The 19017-nt window shown below is 67.6% G+C and overlaps 2 protein-coding genes across 2 annotated transcripts in view; both read right to left on the bottom strand.

Annotated features, from left to right (window-relative positions):
- Positions 1-570: 570 nt before the first annotated feature.
- Positions 571-2533, bottom strand: LEP (leptin). Its single transcript, XM_066550266.1, has 3 exons — positions 2442-2533; positions 1747-1910; positions 571-1174 (listed from the first exon to the last, which is right to left on the bottom strand). Exons 2-3 carry the CDS (start codon positions 1894-1896, stop codon positions 809-811), a joined length of 516 nt encoding a protein of 171 aa, XP_066406363.1. The 5' UTR covers positions 1897-1910; positions 2442-2533; the 3' UTR covers positions 571-808.
- An 8654-nt stretch (positions 2534-11187) lies between these two features.
- SND1 (staphylococcal nuclease and tudor domain containing 1) overlaps positions 11188-19017 on the bottom strand; it is a 79218-nt gene continuing 71388 nt past the window's right edge. The window contains exons 17-24 of the mRNA XM_066551111.1: positions 15522-15710; positions 14632-14773; positions 14134-14257; positions 13969-14038; positions 13192-13305; positions 12306-12509; positions 11573-11617; positions 11188-11431 (exon numbers count right to left, since the gene is read on the bottom strand). Of these exons, the coding sequence (XP_066407208.1) occupies positions 11366-11431; positions 11573-11617; positions 12306-12509; positions 13192-13305; positions 13969-14038; positions 14134-14257; positions 14632-14773; positions 15522-15710 (954 nt within the window). The 3' untranslated portion in view covers positions 11188-11365. The remainder of the gene's footprint in view (positions 11432-11572; positions 11618-12305; positions 12510-13191; positions 13306-13968; positions 14039-14133; positions 14258-14631; positions 14774-15521; positions 15711-19017) is intronic.

Genomic DNA, 19017 nt, shown 5'->3' with positions numbered 1-19017 from the left:
CCCTTTTCCCCTTTCCTGGGGGTCTCGGCCCCCCCCGTGTCCCCAGCCGGGCTGGAAGTGTCAGGGTCACACCAGGCCGGGGGTGGCAAAGCCACCAGCGAGTCATCAGCTGCCACTGAGTCACGGGGCCGTGTCCCCGTGTCACCCCTGCCCTGGGGGCCACGAGATCCCAGGGCCCCACTGTCCCTTGTCCCCCGGTGCCCCTGTGTCCCGGGGGGTCCCTTGTCCCCGTGTGGCCTCTGTCCCAAACGTCCCTTGTCCCCAAGGGTCCCATGTCCCTGGGATGTCCCTTGTCCCCAGGTGCCCCCATGACACTGCAGATCCCGTTTCTCAGGGGAGTCCCTTGTCCCCATGGGGGTGCTGTCCCCAGGGGTGTCCCTTGTCCCCAGGGGTCCCTTGTCCCAGAGGTCCCGTGTCCCATGGGAGTCCCATGTCTCAGGGTTTGTCCCTTGTCCCCAGGGGTGTCCCTTGTCCCTGTGTGGCCGCTGTCCCCAGGGGTGTCCCATGTCCCAGGGGTCCCATGTCCCCAGCGTTGTCCCTTGTCCCCAGAGTCATCAGAGACACGCCTGAGGCTGCTGGAAAAGGGGCTTTAAATTAAATAAATTAACAGTGACAGTAATAACAACAACAGTAGCAGTAATGTTGTAGAAAAAGGTGCTGGCAGCAGCTGGAGTCGCTCCGGTGCCCGCGGCCACTCGCGGTGTCCCCAGGGAGCTCCTGGTCCTGCCGGTGGGGTCCTGCTGAGACCCGCTGAGGTCCCGGCCGTGTCCCCGCGGGCCGGGGGGTCCTGGGGGGCTCCCGAGGGTCCCTAACACGCGGGGACCCCCTCGAGGCGGGCGGCGACCCCGTCCAGGCAGCCGCGGAGCCGCGCCAGGGCCACCCCGGCCAGCGTGTGCGGGGCCTCGTTGGGCGGCGCGGGGGGCGCCGGGGGCGGCTCGCGGGGCGCGGGGCAGCCCAGCAGCGCGCCCAGCACGGCCAGCAGGCTGCGCAGGTTCTCCAGGTCGTTGGCCACCTGGGCCAGGCGCAGGTCGGCCCCGGGCAGCGCCGCCAGGAGCCGCTGGAACAGCTGGAGCCGCTGGGCGGCCCAGCCCAGCCCCGGGGGCGCCCCCCCGTCCGGGAGCGCCCCCTCCGGGACCCCCTCCAGGCCCGAGATGCGCAGGGTCAGCGGGAACAGCTGGGGGAACACACGGGGGCGTCGGGGCTGGGGGGACCCCGGTTTGGGGCACCCCCAGCTATGGCTGTCCCTGCTTGGGGACCCCAACCCTCGGGGAACAGACCCCATCCCTAGGCGTGCAGACCCCAAATCTCCCCCAGACCCCATCCCTGGGCGTGCAGACCCCAAATCTCCCCCAGACCCCATCCCTGGGCGTGCAGACCCCAAATCTCCCCCAGACCCCATCCCTGGGCGTGCAGACCCCAAATCTCCCCCAGACCCCATCCCTGGGAGTGCAGACCCCAAATCTCCCCCAGACCCCATCCCTGGGGGTGCCTGATTTGGGGTCAGACCCCCAGACCCACCTCGCCCCAGGCGCCCCTTCCTGGGGACCCCCCAAATCTGGGCACGGGGTCCCCCCCCTGGCAGACCCCCCTGGAGACCCCACCCCACTTTGGGAAACAGGATCCCCCCCTAGTGAGGACCAGCCCCCCCAGTCTGGGACATGTGCCCCCCCATTGTGGGTGTCCCCCCAGCCCCTCCCGGCTGTCACAGCCCCCCCCCCCCCCCATTGTGGGGGTCCCCGGGGTCACCTGGAGCTGCTGCAGGCGCGTGCTGAGGGTCCGGGTCAGGGCCCGCGCGTCCGCCCGGACCCTCTCGAGCCGCACGGGGCGACCCCCGCCCACCGCCAGCGCCACCGCCAGGCACAGCAGCGCCCGCAGGGACGCACCGGGACCCCGCATCCCGCCGGCGGCCTCTGGGGAGCGGGGACACGGCTGTCACCCCAAACCCGCGCGGGTCAGCCCCGGGGCGCCGGGGGCAGCGCTGGTGTCCCCGGGGACGGGACAGCGCACCGGGACGGGCGGGAAGCGGCGCCGCTGGCGCACGGGGCGCTCGGCACGGTGGCACCGTGTCCCCTCCCGCACGTGCCGCTCGGGCCGTGTCCCTGACGCCTTCCCGGAGCCCTTTGGCACCTGTCACCAGCGCCACCGCGGCCCGGCCCTGACCACGCGGTGACAGCGACAGCGACAGCGCGGGCTCGGAGCGGGAGGGGACGGTCACGGTGCGCGCTGGGTCCCCGGGGTTGTGTCACCCCCCTGGGGGTACGGGACGGACACTGGGGGGACTTTGTCACCCACAGCTCCGGGATGGGGGGGACGCGGGGACGTGGGGGACACAGGGATTGGGGGGACACGGGAGGGAGGGACACAGGGATGCGGGAACGTGGGGGTGTGCTGGGACAGGGGGACGGGGGAAACCGAGGGGACACGGGGACAGTGCCACTCACCGGAGCCTCGCACGCACTCGCTGAGCCTGGAAGGAGACGGTGCCGGTGATGGAGGGACACGGGGACCCCGCCAGTGCCACCAGCCCACCGGCCGGGCGGGGGCGGCCCGCGGTCCCCTGGGTCACCCCCGATGTCCCCGCGGGGCCGGGGGACACGGCCGGTGGCACTGCCACCACCTCGGGGACAGCAGGGGCCGGGGGGGACAATGACGGGGACAAGGGGGTGCCCAGACCCCCCGGGAGCTTCGGTGCCAGCCAGGCCCGGGAGAGTGAACCCGCAGGTGCCCTGGGGACGGGGGGGACACTGGGGACCCCCGGGGGTGACACAGCAGAAGACCCCCGGGGTGAGGGGACCGGGGGGATAGCCCAGGGTGGGGGTCCCAGGGAGGGGGCGGGGGATGCCCCTGAGCGGGGTGTCCCTTCCACGGGGTCGGGGTGTCCCTGAGCGGGGTCGGGGTGTCCCTCTGTGGGGTTTGGGGTGTCCCTGAGTACCTGGGGGTGTCCCTCTGTGGGGTTTGGGGTGTCCCTGAGCAGGGTGTCCCTCTGTGGGGTTTGGGGTTCCCTCCGGGGGTTTGGGGTCGGGCTCACCTGGTGGCCCCGCGGGTCCCGTCGGTCGCGGCCGTGGCTCCATCGCGCCGCCCCCGTTTATAGCGGCGGGGCCGCTCCCCGAGCGCTGCCCGCCCCCCCCGCCCCCCCGCGCTGCCCGGGCCGGGTCCGGCCGGGGGGGCCCGGGACGCCTCCAGGGGGTCCCGCAGCAGGAGGAGCGCGGGGGGGCCCGCGGCGAGCCGGGGACACCGGGATGGCTCGGGGGGGTCCCGGGGACGCGCGGGGGCTCCGGGGGGTCCCGGTTTCCCACTGCCCCTCCCGGTCCCGTCCCCCCCCGCGCATACGTGCCCAGGTGAGCGCAGCCCCGCGGTGACGCGTGCCCCGCGCGCCGTGACCGCGCACACGCGCCCGTGTCCCCCCGTGTCCCCCGTGTCCCTCATGGCCCCGCGCGCCTCGCTCGGTGTCCCCCCACCCCACGTACCCCCAGTCTCCCCACAGCGTCCCCACGTCCTTCATGTCCCCTCCTCGTGTCCCCCCTGTGTCCCCCCGTGTCCCCTTCGTGTCCCCGCTTGTCCCCATAACCCCCCTCTGTATCCACCCTTGTCCCCCCGTGTCCCCGCGCGTGGCACTCGCACATCGGGCACGGGATGGGGACAAACCAGGGACAGCACCGGTGTCCCCAAGGGTCCCAGGTGTCCCCCAGGTGTCCCCAGGAGCCCCCAGACCCAGGGGACACCGCCAGGGTGACACGGGAGGGGCCGCTCTGTCGGGGGCACGGGCCACCCCCTCCCTGTCACTGGGGGGAACAGAGGGGTCCCGTCCCCACCTGTCCCTGTCACCCCCGGCCCGGGCTGTCCCCGTGGGGGTCCCCGGGCGGGGCTGTCCCCGCGCTGGTGACGCCGCAGTTGGTGCCACCACGGCGGTGACACTCGGCAAACACCGCGGTGGCCCTTCCGGGAAGGGCGGCGGTGACACCGGTGACACCGGTGCCCGGCAGCCGCTGGCAGGGCCGCGGGGCTCTGGGGACACGCAGAGTGCCAGCACGGTGACCTGGCTGACGTCACGGCCTGTCCCCTCCCACCTGGCATCCCTCGTGTCCCGCTCCCGTCATCTCTGCCAGCACCTCGTGTGTCCCCAAACCTTGTCCCAGCGGCCCGTCCCCACTGTCCCGCATGTCCCCAGCCCTGTCCCCATCCCCTCCAGGGACCCGTCCCCGTCACCCCTGAGTGTCCCCAGGGGGTGGCTCGGCCACCGGGAGCCCTTGGGCCCCTCCCCCGTCACTGGGCAGCGATGGGGACCCAAACTGGGAGCACTGGGACCTGTTGTGCCCCCCCCCCGGCTTGGTGTCCCCCCGGCACCCCCAGTGTCACCTCCCCCCCGCCCTGGCACTGGGACCTGTTGTGCCCCCCCCCCCCCCCCCCCCGGCTTGGTGTCCCCCCGGCACCCCCAGTGTCACCTCCCTCCCGCCCTGGGGTGTCCCCAGTGTCACCCCCGCAGGTCCCCGGCCGTGCCAGGAGCTGCAGTGGCCTCGTGTCCCCATTCCTGCTGTCCCCCCCTCCCCAGCACTGCCCCCCGTGTCCCCACTGTCCCCCAGCACTGCCCCCTGTCCCCTGTGTCCCTGCTGTCCCCCCCTCCCCAGCACTGCCCCCCGTGTCCCCGCTGTCCCCCAGCACTGCCCCCTGTCCCCTGTGTCCCTGCTGTCCCCCCCTCCCCAGCACTGCCCCCCGTGTCCCCGCTGTCCCCCAGCACTGCCCCCTGTCCCCTGTGTCCCTGCTGTCCCCCCCTCCCCAGCACTGCCCCCCGTGTCCCCGCTGTCCCCCAGCACTGCCCCCTGTCCCCTGTGTCCCTGCTGTCCCCCCCTCCCCAGCACTGCCCCCTGTCCCCGCTGTCCCCTCGCTGTCCCCCCACTCACCTGGGGTCCCCGCTGGCTCGGCCCCCCGCGGATGCTTTTTGGGGTAAGGGCTTCCTGGCTGGGGAGGGACAGCAAGCCCAGACCGCAAAAAGACCCGAGAGGGACAGGGACGGTGGCCCCCGGTGGCACCGCGGTGACAAGGGAGCAGGTGACAAGGAGGGACGGGGACGGGGACACGCGGAGCCCCCGGGACAGGGCCTGAGGTGGGACACGGCCCCCCTGACCCGAGGGCCCCACCAGCCCCGGGCTGTCCCCTGTGCTGGGGACACTGCCACCCACCCCTGTGTGCCACTCTGTGTGCCACACGTCACCTGCCGTGTGCCACCTGTCACGTGTGCGCTGCCATGGTCCTGGCACCCGTGAGAGGTGGCACAGAGGGACAGGGACATGTCACAGAGTGATGGGGACAGGGCACAACACCCTGACACCCTGGGGATGTGGCACAGAGGGATGGGGGTGACAGAGGGACAGGGATGGGGCATGGAGTGACAGGGACATGGCACCGAGTGATGGGGACGTGGCACATCCCAGTGGGGACATGGGACAACATGGAGGAGATGTGGCTGTGATGGGGATGGCACAGAATGGCGGGGATGTGGCACAGAGGGACAGGGACATGGCACAGAGTGACACAGATGTGGCACAGAGGGACAGGAACATGGCACAGACCCATGGGGACTTGGCACAGAGTGAGGTGACATGGCACAGAGTGACATGGATGTGGCACAGAGTGAGGTGACATGGCACACAGTGACATGGATGTGGCACAGAGTGACACGGGTGTGGCACACACACCAGGGGACATGGCGCAGAGCGATGGTGACATTGCACAGAGTGAGGTGACACGCACAGAGCAATGCTGATGTGACACAGAGTGATGTGGACACAAAACAGACACTGGGGATGTGGCACAGAGTGACATTAACATGGCACAGAGTGACATTAACATGGCACAGAGCGATGGTGGCACGGGACAGAGCAGTGCCACCAACTCCTACCAGTACATCCAGGGTGTCCCCAGGCTCCTGTCCCTCAGCCACCAGAGCACCAGGGGGTGGCAGGCAGAGGAGCCAGTCCTTGGTGTCACCGGTGGAGCCGTGCTCGGTGTCACTGCAGGAGCCATCGCTCAGTGTCACCAGCGGGGCCGGTGCTCGGTGTCACCTCAGGGGCTGTTGCTCAGTGTCATCAATGGGTCCAGTGCTTGGTGTCCCCTCAGGGACCCTTGCTCAGTGTCACCGTGGCTGCCAGGTCTGTGTGTCCCCCAGCACTGCAGGGACGTGGCCCATGGCTGATCCTGTCCTTGGTGCCACTGGCTGGGTGGCAGCGCCCCAATTCCAGGTGTCCGAGCCGTGTCCCAGGGCTGGTGACAGGACAAGCTCGAAGCTCCATGGCCGGGCAGTGTCCCCATGGCCCTGTGGCCGCTCTGTGGCTCTGTGGATGGTCGCTGTCCCCATGGTTGGTCGCTGTCCCCTTGGTCACTCGGTGGCTCTGTGGATGGTCACTGTCCCCATGATTGGTCACTGTCCCCGTGGTTGGTTGCTGTCCCCATGATTGGTCGCTGTCCCCTTGGTCACTCGGTGGCTCTGTGGATGGTCACTGTCCCCATGATTGGTCACTGTCCCCATGGTTGGTCGCTGTCCCTGTGGTCACTTGGTGGCTCTGTGGATGGTTGCTGTCCCCATGGTTGGTCGCTGTCCCCTTGGTCACTCGGTGGCTCTGTGGATGGTCACTGTCCCCATGATTGGTCACTGTCCCCGTGGTTGGTTGCTGTCCCCATGGTTGGTCGCTGTCCCTGTGGTCACTCGGTGGCTCTGTGGCCAGTCCGTGGCGATGTCCCCAGCTTGGGGTCCCAGGTGTCCCCAAGGTCCTTTGTGGGGGTCCCCTGCTGGTGGCACTCCGGGATCCCCGGGGCAGCTCCAGGGCTGGTGCCACCTGAGGTGGCACCCCAGGGACAGCAGGAAGCGGCTCTGAGGCCACCACTGATGGCTCCTCACCGACGTCACCTGGGCTGGGCTGAGGTGCCACCATCACCTGCCAGCAGTGAACGTGTACCTGCTCCAGCCCACGTCATCCCCAGCCCCTGATCCTGCTCCACCCCAGGTCCCTGTTCCCCTCCCATGTCCCCGTCCCCAACCCACACTCCCATCCCCATCGGTGTCCCTGTCCCCACCCCGTGTCCCCATCTCCATGGCACTGTCTCCACCCCATATTCCTGTCCCCATCCCCATCCATGTCCCTGTCCCCATCCCCATCCACGTCCCCATCCCCATCTCATGTCCCCATCCCCATCCATGTCCCCATCCCCATCCACGTCCCTGTCCCCACCACAGGTCCCCTCTCCCACCCCTGTCCCCACCCTGCAGCCCCACCACGCAGGTGACAGGGATGGTGACGCTCTCCTGGCTGCCACCCCCATCCCTGTGTCCCCCTGGGCCAGCTCCAGCCAGAGTGGGACAGCCTGGGGGGACGCAGCCAAGGCCACCAGGGCCCTGTCACCCCTCGATCCCGGGGGGACATCCCTGCCACCCCCTGGTGCCGAGGGAGCCCCGTTTGGAGGGATGAAGGGGACACAGGGGACATCCCTTGGTGGCTGTGGCGGCGGGACCTGGGGGTGGCTCCCCCTCACCCGGGGGTCCCCCAGAGCTCGGGAGGGGCCCAGAGGGGATGGGGGGGACGCAGAGGGTCCCTGAGGAGCGGTGCCGGCCCCGTGGGTGACCGCAAGGGGACAGTGACGGTGACAATGGCCGTGAGTGGCACAGACCTTTCCAGATCCGCCAGGGCGGCTCTGGGGTCCCTGGGTGGGGAGGGCGGTGCCGCCCCCCGAGGGGGGCTCTGTGTGACCCCCCCCGGGGGCAGCTGGAGCCGAGGGACCCCCGGCGCCCCCCTGGGACAGAGGGGACATGGGGGGGGGCAGGGAGCGGCTCCGGGGGTGTCACGGGGGGGTCCCGGTGGGGTAGGGGGTGTGGGTGCAGGGGGGGCACCCCCGGGTCAGCACATGGGGAGGGGGGGGTCCTGGGGGGTGACACTGGGGGTCCTGGGCCGTGGGAGGGGGGGCACGGCCGGGGGGGCCGGGGCAGAGCGGGGGGGGGGTCACGGGCTGGGGTGGGGGCAGGGGGGATCCCTTGGGTCGGGGGCTTTGGGGTCCAGGGGTCCCGGGGGGCTGCAGGGGGGGCTGGGGGGGTGCCGGGGGACTGCGGAGCGGGGTCCGGGAGCTCCCGGGGCGCCGGGACGGGGCTCGGGCCCCCGGGGGTCCCGGGGGGCTCTGGCGGCCCCCCCTCCCGCCTGTGCTGTGCTCGGACGGGCAGGGCGGGGGTCCCGGAGGGGGCGGGCGGGGGTCCCGGGGTTAGGGGGGGCGTCCCCGGGGTGGGGGCAGATCTGGGGTGGGGGGGTCCCCTGGGCGGAGAGGGGGTGGGGCGGGGGGGGCACAGGGGGATCCCGACCCCCCCCGGCCCCTCGGTCCTACCTGGAGCTGCGGCCGCGCTGCGCTGGGCGCGGGCCCGGGGGGGGCCGGGGGTCCCGGGGGGGCCCGGGGGGCGCGCGGGTCCCGGCGTGCGGGGGGGCCCCGCGGCGGCCGCGCTCGCCCCGGCGGCGGCGATTGACCCGCATTGACGTCACTGCGTCATCAGGGTTCCCCTGGAAACACGCGGGGGCTAAAAATAGCCCGGGGGGGCGGGGGGCGGGGCGGGGGGCGGCCCCCCCTCCCCCGCGTCTGCCGCTATTCTGGGGACAAAGCGACAAATATAGAGCGGGAGGCCACTCCCGGCACGGGGACACCCCCGCGGGGGGGTGCGGGACACGGGGGGCGGACACCGGGACACCCCTGGGGCACGGGGGGACGGACACGGGGACAGCGACAGGGACGGACACGGGGACAAGGGAGGGACACGGGCGGGCAAGCACGGGGGGCATGGACACAGAAACAGCGACAAGAGGGGGCACCACCACAGGGGAAGGCGACAACGGGGATCAAGGGGACACCGGGAGGCAGGGCAAGGGGACACTGGGAACTGGGGACGCCGGAACATGGGGACATGCGGGTAGTGGGACACTGGCACGTCACGATATGGGGACACTGAGACCCTGGGACAAAGCGACACAGGGACATGGGGACACCGGGACAGGGGGACGTGCGGGTACTGGAACACCGGCACCTCAGGATATGGGGACACCGGGACACGGGGACACAGGGACATGGGGACATGGGTGTACTGGGACACCGGGACACAGGGACATGGGGATACTGGGACACCGGGAAGTGGGGACACTGGGACATGCAGACACGGGGACACCGGGACATTATGGGGACATGGGGGTAACTGGGACGCTGGGAGAGGGGACACTGGGGCAGGCGGACATGGGGACACTGGGAGAGGGGACAGGGTACAGGACGAGGGGACAGGAACAGGGACGGGCGGGGACAGGGATGGATGGGGCGGGACGGTCACAGCTGCAATGGGGCCGTAATGGGGTGGGGCCGTAATGGGGTGGGGCCGTAATGGGGTGGGGCTGTACTGGGCTGGGCTGTACCCCCACCGGTCCGTACTGGGATGGGTTATACTGGGATGGGTTATACTGGGTTATACTGGGATGGGCTGTACCCGCACTGGTCCGTACTGGGATGGGTTATACTGGGTTATACTGGGATGGGCTGTACCCGCACTGGTCCGTACTGGGATGGGTTATACTGGGATGGGTTATACTGGGATGGGCTGTACCCGCACTGGTCCATACTGGGATGGGTTATACTGGGATGGGCTGTACCCGCACTGGTCCCTACTGGGATGGGTTATACTGGGTTATACTGGGATGGGCTGTACCCGCACTGGTCCCTACTGGGATGGGTTATACTGGGATGGGTTATACTGGGTTATACTGGGATGGGCTGTACCCGCACTGGTCCGTACTGGAATGGGTTATACTGGGATGGGTTATACTGGGTTATACTGGGATGGGTTATACTGGGTTATACTGGGATGGGCTGTACCCGCACTGGTCCCTACTGGCCGCGCTGTTCTGTGTTTGCCGTTTCCGCCGCTCCCGCCAGGTGGCGCCATTTCCCTTCCCGTTCGGGCCGACGGAGCCCGCCCGGTACGGACCAGTAGGGACCAATACGGACCAGTATGGGCCCGGTACGGACCAGTACGGACCAGTAGGGACCAGTACGGACCAGTATGGGCCCGGTACGGACCAGTACAGAGCAGTACGGACTGGTAAGGACCAGTATGGGCCCGGAGCGGACCAGTACGGACCAGTATGGGTCCCGTACGCACCAGTACAAGCCAGTAAAGACCAGTTCGGACCACTACAGACCAGTAGAGCCCAGTAGCCTTCTCCACCATCCAGCAGCACCCCTGCACCTGCAGACCCCCAGATACACCCAGAGGCCTTGAGGGACCCCCAGAGATCTCCCGGCCCCCCCTTGCAGACGGAGTCAGAAACTCCCAGGGCCCCGTAAAGCCGCCCAGAGCCCCCCCAGACCCCCCAGACATGTCCAGAGACCGCCCACCCCGCCAGAGCCCCGGCTGGGGCAGGTGAGGGCGGCCGGGCTGGGGACAGGAGAGAATGTGGGACAAGGGACAGCCCCCCCTGCCCTCCCACTCCCGTTAATTACGATCGTTGCCCGGCGTTAATTATCGATCCACCCGCTCCATGTTAATTGGCTTTGGATTCAATTAGCGCTGCCCCCTCCAGCCCCTCCCACCCCGGAATCGATCCGCGGCGCGGGGACAGCGGGGACAGCGCGAGGGGGGCACCCGCGGGGTTGGGGTGACCCTGGGGTGGGGTGCGGGTGACAGGGGGAGCCCGGGGGGCTCTTCCGGGGGTGCTGCCGCCCCTCCGGTCATGTTGGGGTTCAGGGGTCGCACTGGGGAGGGATCCAGGTTTGGGACCCAGAGCTGAGGTTCAGGGTCTGGAGCCACTCTGGGACCCCTAAATCTAGGGGCTGGGTGGGGGTCCAAGGTCAGGAGCTGGTTTGGGGTCCCAGGGTGGGGAGGGTCTACAATTGGGTCCCAGGTTTGGGGTCCAAAGGAGGGACCAGCAGATGGGACCCAGGGTGAGGTCCCAGAATGGGGTCCAGATTTGGGGGCCGCACTTGGCTCCGGGGGGGCTTGGCTGCTGTTCTTGGGGCTGTCCCCATCCCCCTCCATGCCCCCCAGAGCCAGGACAGGGCCGGAGGTCCCAGGGCTGCACCCCCAGAGACCCCCCCAACCCCCAGTGCCCAGCCTTGGTCTGAAGGGGTGGGGGGGCTGTTCCCAGCACAGAGGAACCCCGAAACACCAGAAAACACCAGGACGCTTCACTACGTTTATTGGGCCTCTGCAGCGTTAAATACAGGCCAGGCTTTGGGGGGCCGGGGGGCTGAGGGTGCCCCTCCCCCCGGAGCACGCCCCCCTGGGCGCCCCCCCGGGGGCGGGGCCGGGCGGGGGGGCCCGGGGGGTCGGGGGCACCCCCAGGGCCCCCCCGGCCCCTCAGCGGCTGTAGCCGAACTCGTCGGCGTCGTCCGCACGGAAGTCGCCGTAACGCCACAGGTTCAGCTGGGGGAACGGGGGGGGACACGGCGGCGTCACGGGGGCTCCCCCGCAGCCGGGGGCCACCCCGGGGGTGCCGCCCCCAGCCCCCGCCCCAGGGTGTGCCCCACACCCCCTCCCCCCCCCATCTGGGGTCCCCCCACTCACCCGGGCGCTCTTGGCCGCCTCCTGCGCGTTCAGGTACTCGGTGACCTGGGGGGACAGCCCTGGGTGACCCCGCGGCCCTTGGGGGGCTGGGGACACCCCTGGGGTGGGACAGGGACCCCCCCGTCCTTCTGTGGCTCCCTCTGCCCGCAGGGGATGGGGGTGGGGTGACCTCCCCAGCCTGGCCCCAAGGGGGACTCGGGGGTTTGAGGGTGGTGGGCAGCACCGGGAGGTGGGGGGACCCCCATAGTCCCAATGACCCCATAGTCCCAATGACCCCATAGTCCCAATGGGGCAGCAGCTGGGCTGGGATGGATCAGCACCAGCGGTGGTGGGGGGGGGACAGGGACCCCTCAGCATCCACCCAACATCCCCAGCACCCCCAGCATCCCCAGAACCCACCGCACAGCCCCCAACAGTCCCCCCACCCCTCAAGCACCCACCTCAGGCCTCCCAAAAACCCACCCAACATCCCAGCACCCACCAAGAGCCTCCAGCCCCTCCAAACACCCCGAGTACCCACCCAAGACCCCCAGAACAACCCCCCAGCACCTCCAGCACCCACCCAACACCCAGAACAACCCCCCAGCCCCTCCAGCACCCACCCAAGACCCCCAGAACAACCCCCCAGCACCTCCAGCACCTCCAGCACCCACCCAACACCCAGAACAACCCCCCAGCACCTCCAGCACCCACCCAACACCCAGAACAACCCCCCAGCACCTCCAGCACCCACCACTTTCTGGAACTGCCTCTCCTTGCGGGGCTCCACCATCACCAGCCCCTCCTTGACCAGCCCCAGCCCCACGTCGCTCTTGGAGTCAGCAAACTGCAGGGTGACGTGGGGACAGCCGGGCCCCAGGTGCTCCACGTTGAGCAGGCACTGCGTGTTCTGGATGTCCCTCACCACGCTGTCCACGGCGTCCGCCCGCGCCTCCTCCTGCGCCCGCACCCGTCACACACCCGCGGGGACACCCCGGCCACGGGGACACCCCGGCCACGGGGACACCCCGGCCCAGCAGGGACACCCCACCCAGCAGGGACACTCTGGGCCACCAGGAACACCCCACAACCTTGGAACCCCCCCGTGGCTTCTGGGGACACCCCACACCCACAGAGACACACCATGGCCTTTGGGGATCCCCCAGACCCTCAGGGAGCCCCCATGTCTGTCAGGGACCCCCAAACCCTCAGTGATCCCCTGTGGCCTTCAGGGACCCCCCAGACCCCCAAGGATTCCCCCAACCCCCAGACCCCAGGGACCACCGGGTGTTTTGGGGACACCCACAACCCACCGTGGGCTTGGGGTATCCCTGGGATTGGGGTGTGGGGGGTGCTGGGGTCAGTGTCATCAGGGTTTTGGGGTTACCCTGGGATCACAGGTCAGGGTTGGGGTCGGGGCATACACTGGGGAGCTGGGGTTGGTGTTTGGGGTCAGGTGACACAGGTGGGTCCCAGGTTCAGTGTTCCCAACTGGGACCAGTTTGGGGGTGATGGTTTGGGGTCCAGATTGTGGTCCCAGGGTTGGGGCCCATAGGCAGGACACAGGGTGGAGGTTCGAGGTCAGGGATCACAGTGGGGGCCCAGGTGTGGGGTGACAGCAGGAGCCCCCCTGTACTCACATCCTGCGGCACCTGGATGAAGGCAAAGGTGTACTCGGTGGCCTGGGGCGGCAGCACCCGCGGGGAGAACGCCGGGGGCAGCGGGGCCAGGCGGCTGGGGGGCAGCGTCTCCTTCTGTGGGGACACCAGGGGGACACCAGGGGACATCAGAGAGGGGAGACAGCGAGAGGGGACACCAGGGACACCAAGGGGATGGATGGATGGATGGATGATGGATGGATGAGGAATGGATGGATGGATGGATGGATGGACGGATGATGGATGGATGGATGGATGGATGGATGGATGGATGGATGGATGGATGGATGGATGGATGGATGGATGATGGATGGATGGATGGATGGATGGACGGATGGATGGATGATGGATGGATGGATGGATGGATGGATGGATGGATGGATGGATGGATGGATGGATGAGGGATGGGTGGATGGATGGATGGATGGATGGATGATGGATGGATGGATGGATGGATGGATGGATGGATGGATGGATGATGGATGGATGGATGGATGGATGGATGGATGGATGGATGGATGGATGGATGGATGAGGGATGGGTGGATGGATGGATGGATGGATGGATGGATGGATGGATGGATGGATGGATGGATGATGGATGGATGGATGGATGGATGGATGGATGGATGGATGGATGGATGGATGGATGGATGAGGGATGGGTGGATGGATGCTGGATGAAGGATGGATGGATCCACAGATGGATGGATGGATGGATGGAGGGCAGTTTTCCCCCCCGTTTCCCTGGTGCCACTCACGTTGCCGTAGTCAATGTAGAAAATGTGCACTTTGCCACCCGACTCCACCTTCTCCACCCGGGCACGGTACCTGCAGAGCAGGAGGGATTTTGGGGATTTGGTTCTCACCCCACACCCCACTGCTGCCCTGGCCCAGCCCGTGGGCTCAGCCCGTCCCCTCCTCACCATTCCCCGTCGACGAACTTGGCGATGCAGAAGTCGCCGCGGCACGGGACGAAGGAGCCCTCCACGGGCGGGTGGGCGCCCACCTCGGCGCGCATGTTCTCCATCAGCTTCTCCAGCTGGGCGCCTGCAGGGCCCCGGATATCCAGGATAAACCCCCAGCCCCATCCCCAGCCTGACCCCAATCCCGCCCCTCAGTGTGGCCCCAAAGCCTGAACCCCAAGTCCCAACAATGGCTTCAACACCAGATCCCAAACCTGGACCTCAATCCCAGACCCTGCCCCAAGACCTTTGGACCCCAGACCTGGATCCCAATCATGGACCCCTATCCTGGTCCCAAAAATGGCCCTGGGGGGTGGAGGGGTGACCCCACATCACCCTGGACACACAGATTTGGGTGTTACCCACCAAAGCCACAGATCCACATCCCAGCCAACTTGCCCCACCACCGGTCTGGGGAGCACCTCTGGATGCTGGGGGGGCCCTGGTGTCCCCCCGTACCTGTCTCCACATCCTGCACATAGAAGTGGAGGTCGTCGGTGATCTCGGTGACAAACACGGGTTTGTAGTTGGCCGTGCGCTCCTTCTCCTCCAGCACTGGCACCACCTCCTCCACTGGCGTCTCCTCGTAGTGGGACCACACCTGGGGGGACACGGGGACCCCTGCCACACTCCAGGTGACAGCAATGGGAGGGCGGGGGGCTGGACCCGGCAGTGGAACATGGCCAGGCCTCAGCCTGGGGGGGTCATGTCCCTGGGGTGGGACATCCCTGGGGTGGGACATTCCTGTGGTGGGACATCCCTGGGCTGAGACATCCCTCATCTGGGACATCCCTGGGCTGGGACATCCTGTGGTGGGACATCCCTGGGGTGGGACATCCCTGGGCTGGGACATCCTGTGGTGGGACATTCCTGGGGTGGGACATTCCTGGGCTGGGACATCCCTCATCTTGGGACACCTCTTGGCATGCAACCATCCTCTCTCGGGGTGGGGACATCTATCTCTAGGAGTGGGGACATTCCTTTGGGTGGAACACCTCTTGGAATGGGGACATCCATCATGGTGGTGTGGGACATCACCTCTTGGTGTGTGGGCACCCAGTGGGTGGGAACATTAATTGGGGTTGTGACATTTCCTGCAGTGGGGCCATCAGCTCTTGGGGTGGGGAATCCCTTGGCACAGGGACATCTCTTGGGACGGGGACATCCCTTGGCACGGGGACACCCCTCACAGTGGGAACATCTCTTGGCATGGAGACACCTCCTGGATTGAGGCCACCCCTTGACACGGGGACATCCTTTAGTGGGCACATCTCAGGGTGCGGACATCGGTGTGGTGGGGCCATCTTTTGGGATGGGGCCATGTCTCTGGGGTCCCTGGCCCCCCTCACCTTCTCCTTCCTCTGCTTGGCCGCGTCCTGGGCCGCCAGCAGGGCCTTGCAGTAGGGGCTGCGCTCGGCCGTGAAGTGGACGCGGGACAGCGCCTGCTCCACCAGCGCCACTGACAGGTTCACGCCCTCGATGTGCAGCCACCCAATGAAATTCCCGGCCTTGTCCATGCTCTCCACCTCCACCTCAACCTGAGGGATCCCGGGAATCTCATGAGCTGTGGGCTCCTGTCCCCATCCCAGCCTGCCCCAGCTGCCACCTACTCCCAGCACTCCGAGCTCGCCCAGGTGGGGCCCCCCCAGTCACGTCCCTGCACCCAGCCTGGACCAGGGACCTGAGGTGGGGGACAAGGGACATGGGGGACCCACCCATGGGGTACACAAAGCCACCAGGTCCTGCCATATCCTTTATCCCATTCCACCCTGGGTATCCCAACCTGAGAATCACACCCCGGGAACCACACCCTGGGTATCACACCCTGGGAATCACATCTCCCCCTGGGATGGGTGGGACTTGTGGCCAGTGTGGCCCTGGGGACAGCACATGGCACAGGACAATGCCAGGTGTGTGGCCAAGGCACTGGGGACAGCGAGGTTTGGGTCCAGGGTGACATGGGCCACACCACGATGGTTCAAACCCCAGCCATGGCCTTTGCCCCCTCAGTGGGGATTGGCTTTGCCAGTGCTGCCACATGGAGCCTGTCCCAGCCCTGAGCTCACCCATCCCACCACAACTGCTTCCGCTGCTTCCCAAAGCCTGGAGGTGTCCCCGTGTCCTCACACTGCGGTGGCTGTGGCACCTCACTGGACATGGCACTGAAACCGGCCATGGCACCTCACTGGACACGGCACCATGCTGGCCATGGCACCAAAACTGGCCATGGCACCCCACTGGACATTGCACCACACCAACCATGGCACCAAAACTGGCCATTCCATCATATCAGACACAGCATTGCACTGGCCACGGCACCTCACTGGATATGGCACCACGCTGGCCATGGCACTGCACTGGACACAGCACCACATTGGACATGGTTCCACACTGGACACAGCACTGCACCGGACACAGCGCCACACTGTCCATGGCACCACACCGGACATGGCACTGAAAATGGCCATGGCACCAGCCCAGACATGGCACCTCACCAGACACAGCACTGTCCACAGCCACTGCACCGGACATGGCACCGCTCTGGACACGGCATCACACCAGACACGGCACCGCACTGTCCATGGCACCACACTGGACACGGCACTGCACCAGACATGGCACCAGGCTGTCCATGGCACCACACCAAACACGGCACCACACCAAACACGGCACTGCACCGGACGTGGCACTGCACTGGACACCAAACTGCACTTGCCAAGGCCGGTGTGTGGCAGGGACATGGCCCCAGGCCACTCGCTGTCCCCAGGGCTGCCAGTGCCAGGCTGGTCCCTGGGGTCAGCACGTTGTGCACGCCTCTGGCACCTCCCCAGTGCCTCAGGGTGACAACAGTGTCCCTGTCCCCCTTGTCACCAAGCACTGGCCAGGGGATATGCAGGACATTGATGGACTCAGGGACAAGATGTGGCAACTGCAGTGGACAGGGAACAGGTGGGACCCACAGGAGGCCACCAGGTCCTGCAGCTTTTGGGGGGGACATCATCAGAACAGCTGCAGCCCCCTGGGGACGTGCCACCATCATGGGGACAGTGACTCCAGTGAGGAAGGACAGGAGGGTCCTGGGGTGCCCCCATGCACTGCCAGACAGGATGTCCCAGAGGGGCCACCAGCCCCACAGAGGTCCCCAACACCCAGTGGCGGCACTCAGGTGACAGCTCCAAGTGCCACCAGTGCCACCAAGTGCAGGGGGGCCATAGGGTGCTTAAAGGGGCTGCAGGTGGTGTCGTGCCCCCCAGTCCCAGGGGGAGGGAGGGGACAAGGCACAGCTGGGGGTGCAGAGCCCAACCTGGGCCCCAAAGAGCAGCAGCGCCATCAGGTCTCAGGGTCCCTGTCCCCAGCCCCTGGCAGTCACCCCGTGTCCCCCCTCATCCCTGCAGGGCTGGAGCTCCGCATCAGTGTCACAGCTCAGGTCGGGTCTCAGCCCCAAGCGCCGGGGGTCTTGGGGGTCCCCTATCGGCGGGGGGGTCGGACCCGGGGGGATGGAGCTGGGGTCGCCCCCGGTCCTCGTCACCTCCAAGCCGCCGAGCCCCACGTTGCCCCCGTCCCTTCCGTCCCTCCCTCCGTCCATCCGTCCCTCTGTCCCTCCGTCCGTCCCTCCGGGCCCCGGGGAGGGGTCGCTCGGGGAGCGGCCCCCCCCCGCTCCACAAGCCCCGAGCGGGGCTGCGGGGAGGGGGAGGAGGAGGAGGCGGCGGGAGGGAGGGAGGAGGAAGAGGAGGAGGAAGCGGCGCATCCCGCATCTCCCCCTCCCCGCGCACAAAACCGCTCCGGGGCCGCCGCACCGGCCGAAGCGGGGCCGGCGGGGGCCCCTCCGGAGAGCGGCGGGTGGGTGGGTGGGTGGGGGTGCGGGGGGGCGCGGGGGGGTCTGTGCGGAGCCGGGATGCGTCAGCAGGAGCAGCGGGAGCGGCGGCAGCAGCAATCCATCCGCGCTCGCACTGAAGGACAAAAGGATGAGCCAGCCGCCTGCGCGGCTGCTTCCCGCACCGCCCGCACCGCCCCGCACCGCACCGCCCGCACCGCCCGCACCGCCCCGCGCGGCCCCCGCCACCGGAGGATGCCCGCCGGCACCGCGACCGCCACCGCTGTCACCGCCGCTGTCACCGCCACCATCGCCCCGCGCCGCCGCTGAACGCGACACCCACGCGGGGACGCGGGAACGACACGCGGGAGGGGACGGGACGGGACCCCCCCGCCCCGCCACCAGCGCAGCCGCCGCCGCTACCGGGAGGTGCCCCCGCCGGCATCTCCCCCCCCCCACGCCGACGCCCTTTCCTCCCCCCCGCTCCCTCCCCGAACCGCGTTTTTCCCTCTCCCGGGGGGGGCTCCCCGCGATTTATTTATTTATTTCGGCCTATTTTTAATCTTTATTTTCCTGTTTTATTTTTAGGTTTCGTCCGGGTTGTTTGGGTTTTGGGCTTTTTTTTTTTAATATTTTGAATTTTTATTTTTAGTTTTTCATCTGATTTTAGGCTTATTTTAACTTTTATCCTCATTTCCGTTCCTATCTTGATACGATTTTATTTTAGATTTTTATTCCGTTTTTACCTCCTTTTCCATTTCCCTTTCCTGGCCAATTTTTTTTTTTTTTTCCCATTCCCATTTCCCTCCCCGTTTTTCATTTTTTTTTCCCACTTTTTCTCTCCTCCGCTCCCTCCCCTTTTCCCAATTCTTCCTTTTCTCCCGGCTTCTTTTTTTTTAATTATTTCCTTTTTCGCCACTTTCCCCGCGTTCCCCCCCCGCCGTTTCCCCGCGGCCTGGGGGGGGCGGCCATGCGGGCCCCGCCGAGCCCCCCGGGCCGGCCCCACGGGCGGAGGTGCGAGGCCGCGGGGT

Source organism: Molothrus aeneus, chromosome 5 (assembly GCF_037042795.1).
Source record: "Molothrus aeneus isolate 106 chromosome 5, BPBGC_Maene_1.0, whole genome shotgun sequence".
NCBI lineage: Eukaryota > Metazoa > Chordata > Aves > Passeriformes > Icteridae > Molothrus > Molothrus aeneus.
The sequence above is the reverse complement of the archived record's forward strand: the minus strand, read 5'-3'. Positions and strand labels throughout refer to the sequence as shown.